General features: G+C 38.5%; 2 protein-coding genes across 3 annotated transcripts; one reads left to right on the plus strand and one right to left on the minus strand.

Moving 5' to 3' along the window:
- Positions 1-1,498: 1,498 nt before the first annotated feature.
- Positions 1,499-6,061, minus strand: LOC121733040 (THAP domain-containing protein 1-like). The gene is made up of 5 exons (XM_042123132.1): positions 5,676-6,061; positions 5,116-5,361; positions 4,838-4,966; positions 3,136-3,249; positions 1,499-2,108 (listed from the first exon to the last, which is right to left on the minus strand). Exons 1-5 carry the CDS (start codon positions 5,872-5,874, stop codon positions 1,837-1,839), a joined length of 960 nt encoding a protein of 319 aa, XP_041979066.1. The 5' UTR covers positions 5,875-6,061; the 3' UTR covers positions 1,499-1,836.
- Positions 6,062-6,837: 776 nt separating this feature from the next.
- LOC121733036 (bifunctional coenzyme A synthase) lies at positions 6,838-16,996 on the plus strand. Of its 2 annotated transcripts, XM_042123124.1 has the most exons (11): positions 6,838-7,003; positions 7,098-7,267; positions 7,685-7,874; positions 8,391-8,564; positions 9,231-9,379; positions 10,229-10,426; positions 10,570-10,658; positions 13,703-13,821; positions 13,927-13,973; positions 14,683-14,865; positions 15,786-16,996. In XM_042123124.1, exons 1-11 carry the CDS (start codon positions 6,886-6,888, stop codon positions 15,978-15,980), a joined length of 1,632 nt encoding a protein of 543 aa, XP_041979058.1. In that variant the 5' UTR covers positions 6,838-6,885; the 3' UTR covers positions 15,981-16,996. The 2 variants fall into 2 exon arrangements, with proteins under 2 accessions (XP_041979058.1, XP_041979056.1); XM_042123122.1 differs by lacking the exon at positions 13,927-13,973 and having other exon boundaries at positions 13,703-13,868.
- Positions 16,997-19,675: the final 2,679 nt, after the last annotated feature.

A 19,675-nucleotide genomic window follows, 5' to 3' on the forward strand; every position in this document is an offset into this window, starting at 1 on the left:
ATAATATAAAAGTATCAAATAGGTATATCTCCGTTGTCTGGTACCTGTAACACAAGTCCTTCAGGTACTTAGCACGGGCCCAGACTGACGTGGTGTGGCAGTTGAAGTGTCCATATATATTATTATAAAGGATATTATATATATTGGTCCAACGTGGAGATCGGCCTTTATAGAGCCAAAATAAGTCTTCGTCTTTAAGCTATACCTAAGTTACAAAAAAATTTACCTAGTCAAGTAGTCGCGTTTACGTCTAAAACAGATGCATCGAACGTTTTTTTATTAAGTTGATCATAAGATTTTAGCATTTATACAGTGATTAGTGATACACCAACGATGATGTGTGAGCATTTATTAACAGAGCCCTGGGCGAGATTTCTTCGGCACCCACGATGCTTGTAGTGCTGAAAAAATTGGCGCCCCTTTTGTTTGCCTTCAGCGGCCCTTTTTATCTGACGCCCTGGGTGGTCGCCCAGCGCCCCCCCCCCCCTAACGGCTCCCGCTACTGTTTATTATGTGCTAGATGACCTGGTGAACTTCGTATTACTCAATTCGGTTTGGCTGTTCTCGAGTTTTAGCGAGACTAACAAAATTTGTGAGTCATTATTATCGCTGTCGCCAATTCATCTGTTTCTCTGCATGACGCACTACACAGTGCGTTGTGCAGATAATTTTATTACAGGTGTTGATATTTTTAACAGTATAAGAATTAAGAAATAATAATTCTAATGAGTTGTGTATGGCTTTTAATGTAAGTATTAAGTATGGTCTATAATTAATATTATAAACTGATTTATCTTAAGTATAATACAACCAAACAAAGCTTATCCATTAGAAAATAAGAGACATTCCTAATTTTTTATACTGTGTCTATTATCTGTGTTACAATGAAATTACAATCTTTGAGCTTTATCGTCTAAATCAATTAATTATATATTGCCCACCGCTCGCTTATCCTCAAAATTTGGTAATATATTTAACATAAATTATATGTATTTTTATATTTAATATTTCTGGCATTTATAAAATCTGTACAAGTTTAGTTTTTATAAAAACTAGAGATTATAAATACTGACATAGTTACTATTTACACAAATAAGTTTTATTAAAATGTTTCAATTTACTTCATTTTATTTCTACATCTTTCATATTAGTATTATTAAAATAAATATAAAATTAATAATTGCTTCCTAAGAAGTTGTTTAACGAACGCACTCAGAGACATTTAAGGCTCAACTCACACTCGTACGAAGCGTCGCGACGCGTCATTTTTCTCGACTACAGCATATTCACCTTCATTGTTCTATTATTATTTATTTACAAATTTTTGCTACGACAATATGCTAGCGCGCGTCCGGCGCGCGTCTCATGGCAAAAATCTGACGTGCATCGACGCTTCGACTCTGCGCTCGCGCCAGTGTGAGTTGAGCCTAATGATAATTAAATTTTAATTTAATTATAGTTAAGTAATTAACATTCGTCTCTGAGTGCTGCATTTATAGCCTTGTATATAGAAGGCAACATTTGGCGCGCAATGAATATGGTGCTTCAAGTAGCATATCGATGTCCGTCGTGCATTGCGATGTCCGTGGATTATGGAACGTGTGTCGAAATTCGAAGCCATTCACTCACATTTAGTTGCTTCTCATTGTTGAAAGGCAACATAGAATTTTGTTCATGCACGATCGCCAACAGAATCGGTTGCTAGAGAAACTAACCGAGAAGTTCGTCAAACTTTTAACCCTTTAACCGCCAAGGTCGGAATAATCCGACAAATATTTTCGTGCCCATTAAAGAACATCGTCATTGACATTAACCAGTAGAAGCGGTCTAGTTCAATTAGGCCGGCGGTTTCGGTGTAGATGACACGGGTATATGCGACTTCGCCGTCAGAATATGCATCGTCAGATGGCTCAGGGTATCGAAATGTCTTAAACAGAGTTTGCACATGAACGACGCGGCGCACTTTGTCTGATGAGTTCTCAATTGTCCCTCGCTTTCGAAGTCACGATCACAGAGTGTACATTTTGACTTTTGTGTCTCGTCGCTCTGACTGTCGGCGGTCGGCGTGGTTTCGGCGTCCTCTTTTCTGGGACTATGTGGCTCGATTTCTGAAGCAAATACATTTTAATGGAATAGGGTGAACATTACATTAGCGGGCTAACGACGAAACCGTCGCAGACGCGATGGCAGCGTATTGTGCTTTGTAAACTACAAAACCGTTTTGAGACTCAATCAGTCGACAATGCCGCGTCCTGCTCTAACAACGTCATTTCACGTTTGTTAGAGTAGAACACAACATTCTCGTACGATTGTTTGAGCCTCAAAACCGTTTCTGGCTACAAAGTACAAACACGCGATTAAATTTGCGACGTATTCGCTACGCACCAGCTCTGCCCTAAATAAGCAGCAATGGCCATATAGCCTAGACTCTAGCATCGGTCACCAACAGGCGGACCGCGAAAGGCCGAATCTCGGACCGGGAAATATTTTTAAGCTACATATAGGACAAGACGTGTGTTCTTTTCTGGACCCCGATAAAATTTTCGCACAGTATCCGGACCCCACCTAAAACTACTTGCCGACTCCTGCTCTAGAGTCTAGACCCGCTATCCCCAACCCGCGGCCCGCCGGGGCTTTATTTGTGGCCCGCGTGATGTTAAACCATTTTGAAATTCACGCCCACCGGCAAAATAACGAGAAGTCTACGTGATAGTCGTTTTTCTTCCACTTTTAAATTGATTAAAAAAAATTGTTGCGGCCCGCGACACCAAGGCACAGTTAGACCTATTTGTGGCCCGTATTCAAAAAAGGTTGGGGACCACTGGTCTAGACCATATTATTTTAGTCCATAGTTTACGAAAATTCGTTTATGCTCGTAGATTGAAAAGTCCAAAGCAGAAGCTTTGACTTACAAACTTTGTTTGGACTAGTTAGGAGATAAACATACTAAAATGAGTTAGGAAACTTAACGCAACGTTCTTGGTCAACGCTTGGCGCGGCGAGCAATTATTATTGGCTGTTGCAAATCAGGAACTCGAGCAAAAATATCATCCAATGGTAAGCAAGTGGACTTACAATTTGTAGTTTAGTAAAATTTTTAATTTCGCTCAAGGCATAAGTTATTGAGGTACTTACTAACTGATGTTTCATATTCTTGATACTTGACAATTCCAAGATTTTGCGGATCCACTTCTACTTCAATTTCTATTCTAGGTTTAGGTGGATGTAATGAATCAAGTTCATTGTGATCTGAAAAAATACAAACAATTAGGAGCTTTCACACAGTGCCGTAAATAGCCTTTTTTGCGCCCTGGTTTTTTTTTAATTAGATGGGAGATTTACGTGGGAGAGCCATGCTTCGGCACGAATGGGCGGCTCGACCGGAGACATACCACGTTCTCACAGAAAACCGGCGTGAAACAGCACTTGCGCTGTGTTTCGCCGAGTGAGTGAGTTTAGCGGAGGCCCAATCCCCTACCCTATTTCCTTCCCTACCCTCCCCTATTCCCTCTTAAAAGGCCGGCAACGCACGACTGCTTTCACACGACACCACGGCGGCGGCAGCGTTCTTCTTTTTATTTTGCTTTTTTTACTGCGGTTTATTTTAAGGCTGTTTACACATTATTACAGAGGAGCTGCTGACGTGGCATGTACATTTAGGTGCCACAAAATCCAAGGGGGACTAGTGCAGTGACATAATATTGTGTTAGCAGCCTTAAAATAAATAAAAGTAAAAAAGTGTTATGTTTAAGGACTACAAAAATTGCACATATTAAAGGTTACAATCAGCCCCGGATATAAATCTGGCATCCTAATATGGCAGTGTCCTCGAGGGGCGGCAGATTTCCTATATGGGGCAGCGGAAACAATGTGGCCTAACCTCATAAAAATATAAATCCTTATTTATACTAATATAGAGGCAGCTCATTGATCAAGATCGGAATTTGTTATTATAGAGTACATAATATGGACTTCATATTATGAGCAGTGCCGGCGCAAGACCAAAATTTTATGTGGGCAAAATATATTTTGCGAGGCCCCCTGATGGATGATGCAAGAAGACAGATTTTGTTGAAAGATTTTTTTGATACTCGTAAATCTTAAAAAAAACGCACTGACCAAAGGGCGCGCTGCGCGAGGGCCCTATGATTGCAAGGCCGTGGGCGGTCGCCACAGAATAATAAAAGCAGTAGAAATTGTAAGTGGGCGGGGCACGCGTGCCACTAGCTTGCGTTTTAACGCAAGCTTGCTAAGTATTTACGCAGACTCGATATCAGTTGAGTTATTTGTTTGTACGGGGCAACACGTGTAGTCGATTGTCAGTTCGCTATAAAAATTCAAACCAATAACAATCTTATTACATGAGAAATAAAGCATAATTTTGAAGTAAACATTTGAGCCGCAGTGTCACCGCACTAGTAGCGGCACAGAATATAATATAATATTAGTGGTACCAAGTAGCGGTCAAAATTGTCGGACATGAAGTAACTAAACTTTTTAGTAAATGCACAATGAACTGATGCTCGAATACGAAATGTCTTAAGTGTCTGTTTTGTTTATTGCATTGCAAAGGTGTGTTTTTGTTTTCAGTTTTAATATTAGGCTTATTAGAATTACGCGTCCAATCAAAACATTTGTTTATTAGTAGTGCAATGGTCTATTCTCTGTTTGTTTGTGTGTGTTTGGCGACAGTGGTTCTGGTTAACAAATCGTGGTATGTCATTTCTACTGTTTTTATTGTTCTGTGGCGGTCGCGCACACCGCCCACGCCTTACGCCACCTCTGAATTCTGATTATGAGGCAGTAAATAGAAAAGTAAATACTGAAAATGTCACACCTGATGGATTTTCTTCTTTCTCTATTTTCATTGAAGTTATTTCGTTAGGTCTTTGGCTTTTTGGTGAGTTCTGGTCAAAAGTATCCATCTTATCAGTGGTAGTTGGAGTATTGACTTCACAACTTTTATCTGCAAAAAATTTTGATACCATACTATTACTATCTCTTACAAACACTTCCTTTTAATAAATCACCACTACATGAATAAGATACATGATTTTTGTTACTAATTTCTAAGAAATATTTAACAGTATTCATTACTGTAAAGTGTAAACATACCTTGTTGTCTTTGCATTTTTTTTACCATTTTTTGTTGATCATTTCCTTCACAGTCGAAAGCTAGCATTCCGCAAATGATATCATTTGTATTAATAGGTGTATATATACTTGTTTTCTCTATATTTTCTTGCTTTCCGGTGTCGCCGTCCAAACCATGTAGTTGTCGTTTTCTTTTCTTGCCTTCATTGGTTACTTCATTCCATGGAAATCTACTTGGGACTGCATCTTTTTTTAATGCTAGCCTGGCTGAAACATTGAATGAATATGGTTGTAGTGAATTATATGTCGGTATCAGACTTTATAAACTCGTTGATGGTGGGAAAACGAGACACAATAGATATTCTATTGTGTCTCGTTCACTGGTGAGCGTATGGAGCTTTATGAATTAAACACGCTTATTTACACTCATACCAATCAATGTGACAAATAAAATGTACCTACTTAATCTAAATGTAACAACTACTAAGAGAGTTTAATGTTAAGTAGAACTTAGGTGACGTCAAGTTACACGATCAGAAAGATACTTACTTAATTTAATCATAGAACACTGCAATACTTACGTTTTACTAAGTACGACTCTTTAGGGAGTTCGTAATCATCTTTAGTGAAGTGATCTTTACATACACGACTATAATACGAAGGCGTGTAACGTTCTCTACGAATAGCCACAAGCCATTGTTTTAAACGTATTTCATCCTTAGGAAACTTATGACCTCCCGTTTTCGTAGAGCACGTAGGAACTGCACAACTTTGTGGCATTTCGATTCTGAGTTAATACTAAGTTAAAGTGTAGTATATATTTTCATTAAAAGATAGAAAATTAGACTATTATTGTCTATATAATATTTTGTGGTGGACATAACGTGTCAGTGCTGCAGCCTAATGAGTATTATTTCAGAAAACCCAGGTGGATTATAATATTATCAATTTTAATTAATTTCTACAACAAAATATTAGAATCGTTAAAACAAACGACTTTAAATAAATTAAAGTCTTTTTCTTCTTTTGGCGTAAGCCTCCTCATTTAGGAGTTGCGTTTGTTTACTTTTTATAAAATATCAAATACCTATGCCAATACCAGTGACCTGTGACATTGACAAGTGTCAAGTATTTTTTTTACATTTTTCCTGGCGCAGAACTCATAAGTCACAAATTAGAATAATATTTTACACACACAATATTTTTCACATAATATATTTTTATACAGTCTGTCAAAAAAGTCATGAAATTAAAAAGTGGCAACATCGTAGTGTCATCCCTTTTATCTTAGATTGATTTGTAAGGGATGACATTACGATGTTGCCATGACTCTGTGTGTTCGTGTGTGTGTGTGTGTGTGTGTGTATTCTCTGCGTGTTATAGGTGCATATAAGTAATATGCCTGAAATAAAGACCTTTTCTTTATTACTTATTTACTAAAGCAATTTATTTCCAGCAGCGCGAACGGCAAAGAGCATCTCAAAAACTGCCGATGCTTCTGAATGAAGCTGCATCGGCAGTTTTTTAGTGTAAACAGCAGCAGTAAACAGCATAAATAAGGTAGGGTTACCGGTTACATGACAAGTGACAAGTATGTGTAAAGTTCTTAAATATACCTACCGATCCATAGACTTAATATATAGCATTATAGTTTTATGTACCGATCTATGTTACACGTCATTCTGATTTATGACATGAATTTCTGAATGCTCCTGACAGTTGACAGTTGACACTTGACGCACTTTTGGTCATTGGTGCTTTTGGTTATGTTTTTATCTGATTAATTTTAAAATGTACAATGTCTTTTGGATTTCAGTGATAGCGTTGTTTGTTTCTGTAGTTATCTCATATTTTTTTATAAGCCATTGTGGTCATTCAGTCCATTCAGTCCTCGACTGTTCAAAAGCAGGTAAGGTTGATGTTGTGTACAGAACGAGCCCAATTTTTAATAATAACCTGTGCTATTATGCAAACTATAATAGTATGATTATTTTGGCTTTTAGTTACAATGGCTAATAATGGAATACTCCTAATTTCTAATGCGGCAAAGGCTCATAAGTTTTGTTCAAAAGTATCCAACCATGTTAAGAAAATTTTGTACATAAGCTATAATGAAGGAACAGACTGTGCACTCAAAGTATTGAATAAGCAAAATGTTGATATTTATTCGAAGGTAAGTTTTCTACTGACCGTTTTATTTTGTCAAACTAGTATTAGAGCATTTAGAGCTATCTGCAGAAGGCATGATGTTTGACTGTAATTTTTAACCCCTTTTAAAACAATGGTTTTGTAAGTTTTCAGTTACTTTTCTTGAAATCAACTTAAAAAAGAATCAACTAAACTTGACAACTTTTCAATATTGGTATAGTTCTTGCAATCTACGAGCGAGCGTAGCCTTTATTTGTAGTTGGAAATACGAATAGACATTTTCGTTAGTGTGCGTACCTAACGGAGCAGTCAGTAGCGAGCGAGCCATGGACGCGTGTATATGTAGATATGGTCACTCACACAACTAAGGGCGTCGCACACTCGTAGATTGCAAGAACTATATACCGTATAGATGTACATGGTTAATTGTTGTTTTTTACAGACTACAGATTATAGTAATCTAGATGTAAGGCTTATTTTAAAACCTAGAGGAAGTTTCAATAAAATAAAAACAAACCATCCTATAGATTTAATACTCTATGATACAGATGCATTTAAAAAAGGTGATAATTTGGCTAATTTAATAGAAAATGGAAATAAAGACATAGAACAAGTGCCCATTGCCCATCTAGGTGAGTTATAATTTAAGATTTCATATGAAGGGTCTAACTGCAATAATGATGAATGTCCAAAAAAATTAAAATCTTAACGAGTAATGCCATTTGGTAACTTGAAATAATATCTTTAAAATTTATTTACAAAATTAGCAATATTGCTTGTAGTTCCGAGATAAATATGTTTTTATATTTTGGCTACATGGCTACAACGCTCAACTTCACAGGCATTTACTTCTCCAAGTTTTGTTATACCGTTCTAAATTTAAAAACCCAATTATCTCAACTAACATTTTAGGACATTCATCATTATTGCAGTGGACCTTTCATATTTTACTAAAAAGTAAAAAAAGTAGTCTGTATTCAATATTACAGGCATGTATTTTTTTATTTAACATTCTGTAGCATTCACCATTTTTTAAATGAATACTCTACTTAACCCATCAATTCCCAAGCCACATCTGGCGCAAAATCTATTGTTTATATATTAATGCTTATAAGCTATAATATATAATTTATTTTAATTTCTTTTAGATAGTCACAACCCTGATATTTCCAATGAAGAGCCTGTAAAAACTTTTGAATATGTTGCACTTGGTGGGACATTTGACAGGCTACATAATGGGCATAAAATATTACTATCTCAAGCAGTGCTAAGAGCTACTAAACATGTAACAGTTGGAGTGACTGATGTAAATATGATAAAATGTAAGTTAATATCAATTTATATATACATACGTGGGAGAGCCATGCTTCGGCAAGAATGGGCCGGCTCGACCGGAGAAATACCACGTTCTCACAGAAAACCGGCGTGAAACAGAGCTTGCACTGTGTTTCGCCGAGTGAGTGAGTTTACCGGAGGCCCAATCCCCTACCCTATTCCCTTCCCTACCCTCCCCTATTCCCTTCCCTTCCCATCCCTACCCTCCCCTATTATCCTATTCCCTCTTAAAAGGCCGGCAACACACCTGCAGCTCTTCTGATGCTGCGAGTGTCCATGGGCAACGGAAGTTGCTTTCCATCAGGTGACTCGTTTGCTCGTTTGCCCACTTATTTTTAAAAAAAAACATTATCATTCTATGAATAAGCACGTTGGTGCATTTATGGTACACAAATGCGACACAATTACATTAGCAGGAGCGTCTTTGTTGGTGCCATTATTAAAGTCAATTAGCTCTACTCAGAAACCAGTATTTGGTAAGAAGTGCTATTTGCTATTATTGAGTATTCTTAATAATTTAAGTAGGTATCCTCTAAGATTAATTTTAATTTTAAAGCATCAATTTTAATTCAAACAATTTTAATTTAGTTTATTATTTAATATAATGGGGACGTTAAATGTGGTGGGTTATAATCATTATAACAATGTTACAGCGAAAATACTCTGGGAACTAATAGAACCAGTAGAGCGGAGGATAGCAAATGTTTTGGAATTTCTTACGGATATTAATCCTGATCTTGAATACCATGTTTTGCCGATTCAAGATCTCTATGGACCTACTAAAGACGATCCGAGATATCAAGTGAGTTTATATCAAATCAAAATTATTTTATTTAGAGTTAAATGAAGAAATGAAGATTACATTTTTTATCTCAGATGTACTAAAAAACTAAGATAACACAACCTCATTACAACTAAATCAACTTTATTTACGTGTGCTAACGCACACACATAAACCTTATTTGCGTTTCATTTGAACACTAAACAACCCTGTGAAAATTTTTGTACTTCAAATAAACATTAATATCTACTATGTATTATTAACCGAAACGCTTAATGTACCCATCAAAGGAGTTGATTTGTAGGCAGATTGCGGTCTTAAGTTATTTGGCTAAGTAAAGCCGCCATTCCACCGCGGCGCACGCTGTGCACGTCCACGCGGCGCACGGATTTATTAGTATGACTACGTGGGTCAACGTTTCCACTGCAGCACAGTGCACACGCTATGCACACGGCCACGACTATGTACAACTGTAGCGCAGCACAGTTTTGAATACTATGTACTCGCTTCCGTGTATCCCGTGCACAGCATGCGTAGCGTGGCCAGCGTTGAGAATTGAGCTACGGGTGCACCATATTCGAGCAAGCTACGTGAGTCAATTCGTGCGTAGCGTGTCCGTGGGTTGCAGTGGACACAGTCACATACATTTTCTTACAAAGCGAAGCTTGACGCACGTGCGTAGTCTCTTCGTGCGCTGCGGTGGATTGGCGGCTTTATGTCAATCCAATGTTGTGATCTGTCGTCAGCTGTGTTTGTCATAACGTGACCAAATTACGTAGGTTCGCCTGTATGAATCAACTTCCCTTCTCTACTTCTATGGTGAAAAATTAGAATTTTCTTTATCTCTTTTTATATTTTGAATTATATTAGCTTATAGTTGTCAGCGAGGAGACGCAACGCGGTGCGGTGAAAATCAACGAGAAGAGAAAAGAGAATGGCTTGAATCCTCTCGAAACATATACTATATCCCTGGCTGCCGATCAGAAGCGTTCGCCCATCGAGGAGGACAAAGTTAGCTCGAGCAATCAGAGGATAAGATTGTTGGGTACACTACTCAGGGAGCCTAAGGTGCGTTTAAAGCTTATGGGCCGTTTACATTCAGCCGAAAATACTTACCTGAATACTTAGTACTCACTTGCCGTGTTTGGCAGCGCGAGTGACTAATACAATATGATATAATAAATTAGTTTTTTTAATATATTTTTTTACAGCCGAATCCGGATATACCAAAATGGCCGTACGTCATCGGCATCGCTGGCGGGATTGCGAGCGGGAAAAGTAGCATCACGGAAAAACTAAAGTGAGTTATACCTTCTGTCGCTTACTACTACAGACTGGTAGGCACGTTGAAATTCCTGCGTAGATCTATATCAACTTGTAACTTGTTTACTAATTTCAGTAGCTCTACCATGAGTTTAAAGCTATAGTATTTATAGATACTCGATACCTACTACGTAAATATTTAGTACTAGCGACCCGCCCCGGCTTCGCACGGGTATAAAATATATTATAGCCTACTAGCTGTTGCCCGCGACTTCGTCCGCGTGGACTTTAGTTTATAGCGCGCGGTGTCAACAAAATTTGTGGCAAATTTAAAAACTTTTTAAAGCCCTGGTAAGTGGTACCCCTCTTAGGGCCGCGCTCGCCTCGCCGCCCGCTGCCATTCCGGTGTAGCGCGGCCCTTAATTAATCAAAATACCCAAAAACAGCTGTGCAGTGTGCACATAATCTATACTAATATTATAAATGCGAAAGTATCTCTGTCTGTCTGTCAGTCTCGCTTTCACGCCAAACGCCAAAACTACCGAACCGATTGTAATGAAATTTTGTATACAGATAGTCTAAAGCCTGAGAAAGGACATAGGCTACTTTTTTTACTGGAAAAAAGGGTTGTCAGGGGGTGAAAATGCGTAAATTTGTTCAAATTAAGTTAGTTCCAAAAATTCATAATAGATGGCGCCGTGCGTCTTCTACATCGCGCTGACGCTTGCTCAAAAGTCTTTCTATAAGAGGTGGTATCATCTTACATTTAAGTTTCGATTTTTTTCGATTGTTATATCTATTTCACGGTATTAAATAACTCAGTACTTTATCTGTGCAGTGACGTAACCTTAAACCTATCAATGATAAATAGTTTATGGGTAAAGTTGTGTAATTGGGGGGCTAAATAAGCTTTAAAATTTGGCATAAAATATAAAGTTTAATATAAAAAAATTAAATACTTATTGTGTGCACACTGCACAGCTGTATTGATTTAAGGGGTGCCAGGGTTTTTTTATAAAAGCTTTTGACACCAATTTTGTTGACATCGCGCGCTATAAACTGAAGTCCACGCGGACGAAGTCGCGGGCAACAGCTAGTAACTAATAAGTATGATTAGTTCTATGTTACAATGAAGTAAAAAATAAAACGCCATCTGTTGAATCGTATTAGAACTAAAATGTTCATTGCATCGATATATTTCTGGATTTTTTATAATATTATACATAAAATATGTTTAAGATTTTTGAAATTTTATTTTAATACACATCCAAGACCCAGGAACATTGAAAACTTTTTGTTCCGCCTGCGGGACTCGAACCCAGGACCCCCGGGATGAGCGCTGGCCACGCGCAATGCGAATTCATTTTCATCGATATTTTCATGGAAATATGATATTTTCCCACATCAAAATGTAGCCTATGTCCTTTCTCAGACTCTAGAATAACTGTGTACAAAATTTCATTGCAATCGGTTCAGTAGTTTTGGCGTGAAAGCGAGACAGACAGACAGACAGAGATACTTTCGCAATTATAATATTAGTATGGATGTCACTGAAATAATAACAGCCCTCTTTTTTTGTCGGGGGTTAAAAATCAGCCAAGTGCGAGTCGGACTCGCGTACGAATTAATATTATTTTGTTTTTAGTATTTGTTATCTAAGCGGCAACAGATATACACAATAATAATATGTGAAAATTTCTGAAGTCTGGCTATAGCGGTTCTTGAGAAAAAGCCTGGCGACAGACAGACAGACGGATAGATGGACAGACAACGAAGTCTTAGTAATAGGGTCCCGTTTTTACCCTTTGGGTACGGAACCCTAAAAATGATTAAAATCGATTCAGTAGTTTTGATTTTAAATAATTTATATTCACTACTACCCGTGGCCAACCCATGTTTGTTAAAATGGTTTGTATCGAAGAAATAAAAGGCTTTATTATTATTATTTATTATTATTACTACCCGTGGCCCGCATTGGTCGGTACTGCCGCAAAAGCTACGTCCCGCAATTTTTAAATCTGTAATATCTTCGAAAATATTAATTTAAAATTTAAATCATAATATTATGTTGTAGAGGCCCATAATCAATAATGTATTTAAAGTAAATAAGGATTATTGCCGTATTGGTTAAAATCGCTTCGAAAATTAGCCATTATTTGAAGTTAAAATTAAATGACAAAAATTTTTTATTGTGGGACATTCATAAGAGATATATTTACTTATACCATCGCGGAGTTTTCTGTAGACCTTTTCAATGTGTACAATAGGTATTAGTGATCCCCTCCCGCGAGCGCACCCCAGCATTGGTAGCGCCAGCGCCCACTTCGAAACGGGCGTAAATCGCAATATTTTAATTTCGCCATAACTTCTAAGCTAAACGTCCAATTTTAATCATTCAAAGACCAAATATAATCTATATAAACTGTACTTAGTGATGAAATGATTTATTTTGATAAGGATTTTTAGTATAAGTAAAATAAATGCGTTTAAATGTAGTCCAAAAAAAAATCAAAATTTTTAAATAAAAATATGGTTGTTGTGCCTCACTTGACATAGATAGGTATAGTGTGTCGCGGACATTTTTGTAGATATTTATAAGATCTACATTTACTTAGAACATTGTATAGTTCTATCTTTTATAGTTTAGGCAGCGTACGCAAAATAAGTAAATTTTCTGGTTGTTTCCGAAAAACTGAAATATCTTACGGAACCCTATATTTTCCAACATAAAAAGTAGCCTATGTTACTCGTAGATAATGTAGCTTTCGAATGGTGAAAGAATGATTAAAATCGGTCCAGTAGTTTTTGAGCCTATTCATTACAATTAAACAAACAAACAAAGTTTACCTCTTTATAATATTAGTATAGATGGCGATTTTAGTTCCGCAAGTAACCGCTAGAGGCGCTGTAAAATTTGCCCACAGACTACTTAGGGATACTACAATTTGCCATACTAAAAATTTACGGTAGTCGGTATTGACAAATACTACAACTTTAAACTCATGGTAGAGCTACTGATACATAGTTAAGACGGGACAACATCTGTCGGGCTCGCTAGTTCATTAATATATTATGTTGTAGAAAGAAAGGTGCTACAGTAATAAACTGCGACCTGCTGGCGCATGAGCTGTACAAGCCGGGGCTTCCCCTGAACCGCACGATCTCGGCGACCTTCGGCGCTGACGTCATCACGGAGCGGGGTGAGGTGGATCGCCAGCGGCTGGGCCAGATCGTGTTCGGCGACAAGGTGAGCTGACAGCCCGTCTCGCTCTTACACTGTAGCGGTGACGTCATCACGAAGCGGGGCGAGGTGGACCGCCAGCGGCTGGGCCAGATCGTGTTCGGCGACAAGGTGAGCTGACAGGCCGTCTCGCTCTTACACTGTAGCGGTGACGTAATCACGAAGCGGGGCGAGGTGGACCGCCAGCGGCTGGGCCAGATCGTTCGGCGACAAGGTGAGCTGACAGCCCGTCTCGCTCTTACACTGTGGCGGTGACGTCATCACGGAGCGGGGCGAGGTGGACCACCAGCGGCTGGGCCAGATCATGTTCGGTGACAAGGTGAGCGGACAGCCGTCTCGCTCCAACACTGTAGCGGTGACGTCATCACGAAGCGTAGGGAGGTGCAGAGACAGAGAATACAAGGATCTTTTGACACTTGAATCATTCATTTCATGTATGCAAAGTTACTTTTTAAAATTAAATTAATTTTATCTCAATTCTTACGTCATTTTTGGCTGTAATAATACATAATTATAATGTTATCGCTTAAGTAATAATTTAAATAAATATGCATTAGGACGCTCAAGGCTTGTCATGTAATTAATATGTGTTTGGAATTTGATTATAGTGGTGGAGCAAATTTTCGGGGGTCATTAATCTCAACTTAAAATCTTAAACGATTTTTGGGTTTAGTAGTTAAACTGTTGTAGTTATTAAGCTCTATAAATGCATAACCTACCACAATATTGCAAAAAACAGTACATATTACTCAAAATTAACTGGAAATACGATAAGTTTTTGTTGACCTATGAGATGAATACATTTATTTTTAATGCTCAGGCGCAGCTCGAGAGACTAAACTCAATAACGTGGCCGGCGATCGCGGAGGAGGTGGTGGCGCGGGTGCGGCGCGCGGGGGAGGGCGGGGCGCGCGTCGTCGTGCTGGAGGCGGCGGTCATGGTGCGCGCCGGCTGGCACCGCCTCTGCCACCAGCTGTGGGCGGTCATCGTGCCGCCGGAGGAGGTCAGTACCAACAGAATTCTCATTGGCGAAACCTGTTTAAAGAAATAACGACTCATGCTACGATACTATAAAGTTCAAATTCCGACCGCGCAGTGCTAGGGCATACAATTATATTCACCTACATATCCACTCTCTTTCTATCGCGTAAGAGGTACTCTTTCTGACGAAATCAAGATTGTCACCTTTTAGAAAATAAAATAATCTTCTTTTAATTACTATAGCTACTAATAACAAACTTTTATAGTAATAATCAAATTTTAGTAACCCAACCTATATTTTATAATAGTTTTATATTCGATTATAGTGCAGGAGCTGGTCAGAATTTTTTTATAACTTAAATATAGTAACTTGTATTTATTTCTTTGTAGTATGTGGTTTGTTTGTAACAAATTGGTTTATTTGCTATGTTTGTGTATTTTTTTTATCTTCTTTTGTATTTTAAAGTCTTACATTACCTTATTGAAATATTTCTTTGACCTTTTTTCAATTTTTCATATTTATCAGAGTAATAACGATTCTGTCACAGTGCGGTTGTTAAATCAGTACGTAGATATATGCGACGAAAAAATCTTGCGCGTGCGTCACCGCTCGCTTGTGAGTCCCTAGTGATCTGCCCCCCTAGAGGGGTACTTACAGTTCGATACCTACGAGCGCGAGTAGGACAGGCCTGCCCATACTCTAAGGCCGGCCACAGATCTGTAGTTTTCATACTAAATTTTATGTATTTTATGACCGCTCGAGCAGTTCTTGAGCGGTTGGTGCCAACGCGACCACTCTAGAGCAGTCGGTCCCGGCTGCAACTTGCGGTCCGTCTATGGACAGTCTAAGAATTTATAAAATCGGCTATGTCTGGAGACGCTGAACTCAATAAGAGCAACTTTTCCTGTCATGCGTGTTATAGTTTGTCAACATTGTTGCAGGCCATAAAGCGTATCCAGCAGCGCAACAACCTGACGGAGGAACAGGCCCGGCAGCGCGTGGAAGCGCAGCCGGCCAACAGCGAGCACGTGGCGGAGGCCCACGTCGTCTTCAGCCCCTACTGGAGCTACGAGTTCACGCAGGACCAGGTGGACCGAGCCTGGGAACAGCTCGCTGATATACTGAAGAGGCATTGAGGTTGGTGAGGGCAAAAGGAAACAACAGAATGCTTACGTGTTTATTAGGTTAGGGGTGTGTTCCAAATATAACCCAGTATACCAGCTCACTAATATACCGAGGAAGCATTGAGGCTAGTCAGTGGTCACTCACTAGTGACTAGTGGGTAGAACGAAACATCACAATGCTTATATTCGTATTGAGAAGGCCTGTCACACATGTCGTTCCGAAATTTCACCCAATTCTCGTGACGTCATAAATCTACTCGACATATATTATGTACTATTAATTTGTTTCGAAATGTACGTCAGTGCTCAGTGCATTGACTTTGTTGGGTTGTCATTATTACAAAATTTACTACGAATACGTCACAGCTCTCCCAACAATATGAAGTCGCATACAGAACGTCATGGGCTCATGGCATTAGCCAGTATACTGGATTAAATCTCGGAACACACAGTTGCGTGAACAGGGCAAAATCAGACCGCCACCATCTTGTAAAATGTGGAGTGAGCAGGTCTTATAGGTGATACTGTTATCCAAGTGCCAAAAGAGCCTTGTAGAATTGTAAGTTTATGTGTCGATATGGCTGTTTTTTGCATAAATTGTCAATTTAGAATTTACATCTTAAGCGGATTAGTCGCTGTAAAATTAGGTCGCATTCGCACATGTGTGGAATGCAAAATTTTATACTAGTAATAACTACATAACCCCATCCGACGGACACATAACACTGACTTCACATAATTCGATCAAATTACGCAATGTGATTACGAATCAATGTGAATTGGCTACAAACACGAAATTGTCAATTAAAAATATGTAAAAGAACTAAAACCCTAGGTGGATTACCTCACACCAAAACGCGACGCGATTCGGAATTTGACTTCGGAAAGTGACTTAAATTGAACTTTATCGAATACCTGCGAAAGAAGATACATATTTGTATGCGAAACGGCGTTGCCTGCTTGGCGATTGCGTATTTTGCGACCGGTAAGAGACGTTCTCACAGAAAACCGGCGTGAAACAGCGCTTGCGCTGTGTTTCGCCGAGTGAATTTACCGGAGGCCCGATCGCCTAGCCATATTCCCTTCCCTACGCTCCTCTATTCCCTTCCCTTCCCTCCCCTCCCCTATTACCCTATCCCCTCTTAAAAGGCCGGCAACGCACCTGCAGCTCTTCTGATGCTGCGAGGGTCCATGGGCGACGGAAGTTGCTTTCCATCAGGTGACCCGTTTGCTCGTTTATCCCCTTATTTCATAAAAAAAAAAGATATTATCTATTATTATCTGTTAACTGCAGAGCCAGCGACAGCCAGACATCTACATTTTTTAAATGCTGAAAGTTTTCCTGTATGATAACGCGAACGACCAGCAACTATGGAGTTTCGGTTGCGGCCATAAAGGTAAACTTGCAGCTTTTATAAAATGACGATTGACGAAAGTCTGGCTGTCGCTGGCGAAGGTTATGTCGAAAATATTGATACAAAAGTTTGACAGAACGGGCCCCTAGATGATCAATTTTATTGTGCAATAGGTATTATTGACTGTCTAGGTTGATACTGAACGCGCCCGCCTTTCAATCTTATTATCAAATAAATTGTTCAATACTATTGTTCAATGATATTGCACAATAAAATTGATCGTCTAGACTCTAGGGGCCCAAGCTAGCAGATATTGTGCAATGTCTGCTGTCAAACTCCAACCGTTGCTTACCCGTCGCAAGTTACATAATAACCTGCAGGAATAGTTCAATAAAATACATGTTCCATTGCTAAAAACTTTAGCAATGGAACATGTATTTTATTGTATTAAATAAAGTTCAATAATTTTGAATCGCTGTCTTAGAATGAAAATATATTTAAAATATCGCGATTTATTGAGGTTAAAGACAATATTCGCCATTAGACTGCGCAAAATTAGTTAGGCATCAAACGTTCCTAGTTTAATTATTATTATGGCTGCACTTATTCGTAGCCGCACTCAGAGACATTTTTACTTTATTTTAATTAAGAGTTTGACAGAAAAAGTATGGAGCTCATGTAAATTTTTTTTATTTAATTAAAGTAATCATAATATTAATACGCGAACGAAAAACTTTGTACTTATCCCTTTTTACGAAAAATGGTGAAACGTAGATGCATGAAATTTTGCACAGTTATAGTTTATATGGTGAAGGAGTGCATCGAACTAATATTATTTTGAAATTATGCTTTTATCATACATTTTTTAACAAATAAAACATTACACACACTACAACACTCACACATGAGAAATTACAGTTTTCTGAGTGACAAGCCTATACATACGAATTATACTCTTTTATTTATGGTTGAAGTCTTTTGACAACAAGTTGACAAATTGAAAATGGATTATAATTTTTTTTATTGAATCTAAGATATTATTAGACAATGCGTGTACACGGTCAGTCTGAGATCAGCTAAGTCCCAGAGGCAAGAGTTGAAAAAAAAAGAGAAAGTCAATATTTTTTACAAAATATAGGTAGTAGTCCTAATATTGAAACTTAAGGTCGAATTTCGACCATTAGGCGATCTCTAGTAACTATTAAATATATCTGAGTGCGGCCGTTAGTTTGAGGGATAAGGTTTTGGTAACCAGTGACTTTGTGATTGCATTTATAAAAATACTAAATTGTAAATAGGTTATTATGTTAAATTGACTACTTAGAAACCAAAATTGATATAGTTTGTACAAATAATTTATGTGTAATTCTTATTTATAAATGTTGGTAATTTGGTTTTTCAATTTGTATAGGATCAATGTGTATAGGATCGCACTAATTATAACCCGTTTGATAACTAATCCAATATTGTATATCCGTACGATATACCAACCAAAGATACCCCTAAACTCGAACACTGCGCATTTCACTTCCAATTTTGTCAAACGATCTTAAGTTGTGCGCGGTCTGTAAAGGCGAGACCGCACTGAGCGAGACTGGGCTGCAGCGGAGCGAGGCGACACTTCAAGCTATAAACAAATTATTATCGGACGCATCCATAAGTGGCGGCGCATGGATGCGGCTTAACAATGTGCACGGTTCATCCGCGGATGCAAAAACTTCCAGTCAGTCAGATTCTGTTCGGACGTCCGTCCGCGCGTCCGCGTCCGCGATTTATGTATAACAATGTGCACAGTTTAGTGTATTTTGTACTAATCAGATAGAAACAAGCCGCATCCGTCATCCGTGACTTATAAAAACGTCCGATAATTTGTTTCCAGCTTATTCTCCCTTCATAAAAGTGACGTGTCGTTTCGCGTAGCTCGACTGCAGCGTATTGTCGCTTAGTGCGGTCTCACCTTAAACGTTAATTTTTGCCATTTTATTTAGTAGTTAATAATTTAGTATTTGGTGATATAGATCATAGGGCGTATAGTTTGTACGGAATCATTTTTGTACGGGGTTTATAATATGGAATTGTATATTGGACATATTGTAATGTTGTTATTATGGTGAATATAGTTTATTATTGTAAAATTTCTTGTTTCATTTCACCACCTGTAATAGTAATTTGAAATAATGTGCAATAATAATTCCCAAAGAGCAATGGAGCGCAGTATGTTAGGAGTAAAGCTTCTCGATAAAATAAGAAACACCATACTGCGTTCCCGAACGGGCATCAAGGACGTAGGTGTCAAGGCGGCCAAGCTGAAGTAGGAGTGGGCGGGTCACGTTAGCCGCATGCATCCCGACC

The sequence above is a fragment of the Aricia agestis genome, chromosome 13 (genome assembly GCF_905147365.1).
Source record: "Aricia agestis chromosome 13, ilAriAges1.1, whole genome shotgun sequence".
Classification (NCBI taxonomy): domain Eukaryota; kingdom Metazoa; phylum Arthropoda; class Insecta; order Lepidoptera; family Lycaenidae; genus Aricia; species Aricia agestis.

Bases quoted from the DNA above. Each gene is read 5' to 3' on its own strand.
- LOC121733040 (XM_042123132.1), bottom strand. From the start codon at position 5,874: ATGCCACAAAGTTGTGCAGTTCCTACGTGCTCTACGAAAACGGGAGGT. The intron at 4,967-5,115 runs GTATGTTTACAC...AATTTTTTGCAG, and splicing joins AAAAATGCAAAGACAACAAG to ATAAAAGTTGTGAAGTCAAT. The intron at 2,109-3,135 runs GTAAGTACCTCA...TATTTGCTTCAG, and splicing joins AGAATATGAAACATCAGTTA to AAATCGAGCCACATAGTCCC.
- LOC121733036 (XM_042123122.1), top strand. From the start codon at position 6,886: ATGTACAATGTCTTTTGGATTTCAGTGATAGCGTTGTTTGTTTCTGTA. The intron at 7,004-7,097 runs GTAAGGTTGATG...TTTGGCTTTTAG, and splicing joins CCTCGACTGTTCAAAAGCAG to TTACAATGGCTAATAATGGA. The intron at 13,869-14,682 runs GTGAGCTGACAG...TTTAATGCTCAG, and splicing joins AGATCGTGTTCGGCGACAAG to GCGCAGCTCGAGAGACTAAA.